Source organism: Apium graveolens, chromosome 2, assembly GCF_009905375.1.
Source record: "Apium graveolens cultivar Ventura chromosome 2, ASM990537v1, whole genome shotgun sequence".
NCBI classification, from domain to species: Eukaryota; Viridiplantae; Streptophyta; class Magnoliopsida; order Apiales; family Apiaceae; genus Apium; species Apium graveolens.
This window is the reverse complement of record NC_133648.1, coordinates 71,032,743-71,037,375: the sequence shown is the minus strand read 5'-3', so window position 1 is coordinate 71,037,375 and position 4,633 is coordinate 71,032,743. Positions and strand designations below refer to the sequence as shown.

Below are 4,633 nucleotides of genomic sequence, written 5' to 3'. Positions count from 1 at the left end.
CAGTTTACTATGTAAGCCAAGTACTAAAAGATGCGGAGACCCGATACCCAAGGCTAGAAAAGTTTACTTTTGCCTTGGTCACTGCATCCAGGAAGCTCAGACACTACTTCCAGGGAAGGGAGATCTGAGTTGTAACTAATCAACCCTTAAGAAAGATAATACACAAGCCAGATATCTCAGGAAGGTTGGTAAACTGGGAAGTTGAGCTAAGTCAGTTCAACTTGAATTTCATTCCAAGAACAGTAATCAAAGCCCAAGCTCTGGCTGACTTCATCATCGAGTGCAACTTCCCGGAAGAGGAGCCTAGCCCCATGAGCATTGACCCTGAGAGCGACAATGATCAAGACCCAGGAGCCTGGGCTCTCAAAGTTGATGGTTCTTTAACAAATGAAAGGTCAGGAGTCGGCCTCATTCTAAAGAGCCCAGAAGGTTTCACAATTCAAACTGCAATCTCCTTTGGCTTTTCAGCAACAAATAATCAGGCAGAGTATGAGGCCCCGATAACAGGATTGAAGCTAGCCAAGACCCTCAGGATCCAAAACCTCAACATCTACAACGACTCCCAGATCGTAGTAAAGCAAACAAACGGCGAGTACATAGCCAAGGATCCAGTTTTAGCTAAGTACCAGGATTTGGTCCAAAGATGCCTGTCCTTAATACCAAAAAGCCAAGTTCTACAGATCTCACGAGGTGAAAATTCGGAAGCCGATACATTATCCAAATTGGTTCAGAATTCATCCGTCCTGGATTTCTCTGTCTACTTCGAAGAACTACAGAAACCCAACATTGAATCTGAAGAAGTCATGGAGATAGATAACAACACGAATTGGATGACTCCGTTTATCAACTACTTGGAGAAGGGAGAGCTCCCAGAAGATAAAGGGAAGGCTCAAAGGTTGAAAGCTAAAGCAGCAAAATTCTTCATTGAAGAGGGGATACTCTATCACCGGACTTTGTCATCACCCATCCTGAAGTGCATTGGCCCAGGGGAGGCAGAGTATTGTCTGATGGAAGTTCACGAAGGGATATACGGGGATCACATGTCTACAAAGGCCCTAGCTCATAAGATCATAAGACAAGGGTACTACTGGCCAACTATTCACCAGGATGCAATAAAGTTCATGAAAAAATATAAGAAATGCCAACTCTTCAGCAATGTGCCCCGGATCAGCCCAGTCATACTTTCCTCAGTCCTATCACCAATCCTCTTTGCTTTCTAGGGTATTGACATTATGGGACCCTTTCCCAGGGCCAGAAGAGACCTCATGTACTTGTTAGTATCAATTGATTACATGACCAAATGGGTTGAGGCGAAGGCGATGAGAACCATAAACCAGCAAGATTGTATCAAGTTTATGGACAATATCTTGATAAGGTTCGGGATCTCAAGAGTACTGATCTCGGATAATGGGCCACAGTTCGTTGGATCAGAGTTTGAATCCTACCTCCAAGAGCGGGACATCCTGCACAAGAAATCATCTGTAGCCTACCCTCAAGGAAATGGCCAAGTAGAGGTAACCAACCGGATCCTTCTCCGTGGAATCGAGAAAAGGCTCAGAGAAAGCAAAGGCAAATGGCCAGAGGAATTGCTAAATGTACTATGGGCCTACATAACAAGCCCCCGAACAAGCACAGGCGAAACACCCTTCAAACTGGCTTATAAAACTGAAGCAATGCTGCCCATCGAGGTAGGATCCCCCTCTCACCGGGCAATTAACTTCGATGAGGTAGCCAACGAGGAGGGGCTCAGGACAAACATCGAGCTAATTGACGAGGTCCGAGACCAGGCCGTTGAAAGGATGGAGAAGTACAAGGAAAAAACTAAGGAGCACTTCAGCAAGAAGTCCAGGGTCAAGAACTTTCAAGTTGGAGACCTGGACTTCGAGACACAGAAGCTTCAGATCCAACCAACACTGGGAAGCTAATGCCAAGGTGGGAAGGGCCTTACAAAATCAAAGAAGTTTTAAGGCCGGGAAGCTATAAGCTGATAAACTTGGATGAATCCGAGATCCCAAACAATTGGCACAGACCCAGGCTTAGAAAATTCTATCAATAGAAAAAGCAGGGAAAAACAATCAAAAAACCTGTAGTATATGGAAAGCAACCAATATCTCATTTAATATTTTGTATGGAGAAAATTTCAAGTCAATGTAAAGAATTTTCCTTTTTCAACCAGTTCTTATTTTAACTTACAAAAAAAAGCAAACAAAAACCAATCCGGATATGATGCCATACCCGGATTGGAAGCCAAAATTAAAAGAAAACAACCCGAACAGATATCCAAATCCAGGTCAACAACAACAACTATTTACTTAGCAAACAAAAACCAATCCGGATATTGTGCCATACCCGGATTGAAAGCCAAAATTAAAAGCAAACAATCCGGACATATATCCAAATCTGGGTCAACAGCAACCACTATTTACTTAGCAAACAAAAACCAATCCGGATATAGTGCCATACCTGGATTGAAAGCCAAACTTAAAAGCAAACAACCCAGACAGATATCCAAATCCGGGTAAAAAGCAACCATTATTTACTTAGCAAACAAAAACCAATCCGGATATGGTGCAATACCCGGATTAGAAGCCAAAATTAAAAGCAAACAACCCGGGCATATATCCAAATCCGGGTCAACAGCAACCACTATTTACTTGGAATAATTTTCTAAGTACATAGAGCAAACAAAACAATCATCAATCTGGATATGGTGTCATACCCGGATTGAAAACCAATACAAAAAGCAAACTTCAATCCGGATATGGTATCATACCAGGATTGAAAGCCAATATTAAAAGCAAAAATCAACCCGGATAGGCATCCAAATCCAGGTTGAAAGCAACTATTGTGTACTTAGATTATTCTCTAAGTACATATGAAAGCAAAAGCAAAACATCAATCTGGATACGGTGTCATACCCGGATTAAAAGCCCACATTAAAAGCACAAACCAGCCCGGGTAGGCATACAAACCCGGATTGCAACCCACCACTATGTACCCGAACTCAAAGCATGTATTAAATCGGGTAATGGTTCACACCCGGACCCAGACCGGCTATAAATCCATACCCGTTTTGGGGGCAACAACCATCTACTTGGAGCATTTCCCAAGCACAAAAGCGAAAAGTAAACAGATCCGGGTAGGCCTTCACACCCGGATCAAAAGCATTATCAAGCTACTTAAAATAATTTCTAGACAAAAAACAAATTAGCCAAGCAACAACTTAACATAAAATAGCAACCCAGATTGCCACCAATCTGGACAAAGTCGAATATTACAAATTGTTCAGAATCAAAGTACGAAAAGCAAAAGAAATACTAGAAAGAAGCAAATTACATGGGTAAGGCCCGAGAAGCTTGACAAAGCTGGAGCAAATCTAAAGGAAGGTAGGGCTGGGACCATTATAGGGCTCCGGCTCCCCCTTACCCTGTTCAATAGCTGCCTTGGCCGCCAGAAACTCCTGGATGAAGCTATCCCAGGTGGCCAGGGGATCGGTCTTAATGTGCCTCTCAACAACAACCCAGGACCTGCGGACCTCGGGGACCCCGTCTTCAGCAACCTCGAAGTCGTAAACATCACTGGCTTTGAACTCGGTAATGATGGCCTCCTTATTTAAGTTCTCCTTCACAGCCAAGTCAGCTTTTAGCTTCTCCACTTCTTTAGCAAGACCTTCAGCCCGGGTCTTCTCATTCTTCAGCTGGGTCTTTATCCCAGACTCCACGGTCTGGAAGCTCTCCCGAGCCTCATCCAGTATCCTTCAGATTATCCGCCCGAATCTTTTCAGCTCTGGTCATGTTGTTAGCCTCCCGGACCTCAGTAAAAGTGATATTAGAACATATTAATATGGCGCTCCCCACCTGGAGGAAGAAAAAGGAACATGATTCAGGAAAGGAAAGCAATCCGGACAAAAAATAAAAAACTGCTTAAAGTTTACTTATCCCCATTGCCCGGTTACCCTCTTGAAGGCTGCAAACATACTAGAACCCTCTACTTCATCCCAATCTTCCTCGAAAGGGATGCTTGACATGAACCCGGCCAGATCCACCAGGGACTTGGTCCCAACCTTCATCGGATCCCCGTCCGGATCTCTTCCTTCCGAGTTGCAGATGACCCAGCTGGAGATAGCAGCCTTACCCCGGGGAGGCTTGGACGGAACTGATTTCCTCTTCTTCGTTGGACGGTCCTCATCCCCGGAAATCTCCTGGACCTCCGGATCATCATTCACGGGTGCCTTACCCAGATCAACCACATTTTAGGGGGCAGAAGACTCGGCACCCCCCTCAGCATCCGCAGAACCGAATCCGGGTCCGGGTGCTCCCTTTGAAGTCTTGAAAGCCAGACCCAAGGTGTTAAAAGCAGCAGCGTAGGAAGAAGAAGACATTATCGCCTTAAAGGAAGGATTGTAATGCGGTAGAACTGCAGAAAAGGGAAAAAGAACAAATCAAAATGAAGTTTACCAAGTAACCGGACCAAACAACCAAAATAAAGATTCAAAGCAGTTTCCATAAGCAAAAAAGATCTACAAGTTTTAAAAAGTAAAGAGACCCGGATCCCCAGATCCAATCAACAATCCCAATCAGGAAGCAGTAACAAGGTAAATATAAATTCTGAAGTAAATAAATAACCCGACCCG

At 44.1% G+C, this 4,633-nt stretch overlaps 1 protein-coding gene across 1 annotated transcript; it reads left to right on the top strand.

Moving 5' to 3' along the window:
• Positions 1-311: 311 nt before the first annotated feature.
• On the top strand, positions 312-1,925 carry LOC141690599 (uncharacterized). The gene is made up of 2 exons (XM_074495388.1): positions 312-1,081; positions 1,250-1,925. Exons 1-2 carry the CDS (start codon positions 312-314, stop codon positions 1,923-1,925), a joined length of 1,446 nt encoding a protein of 481 aa, XP_074351489.1.
• The last annotated feature ends 2,708 nt before the right edge of the window (positions 1,926-4,633 follow it).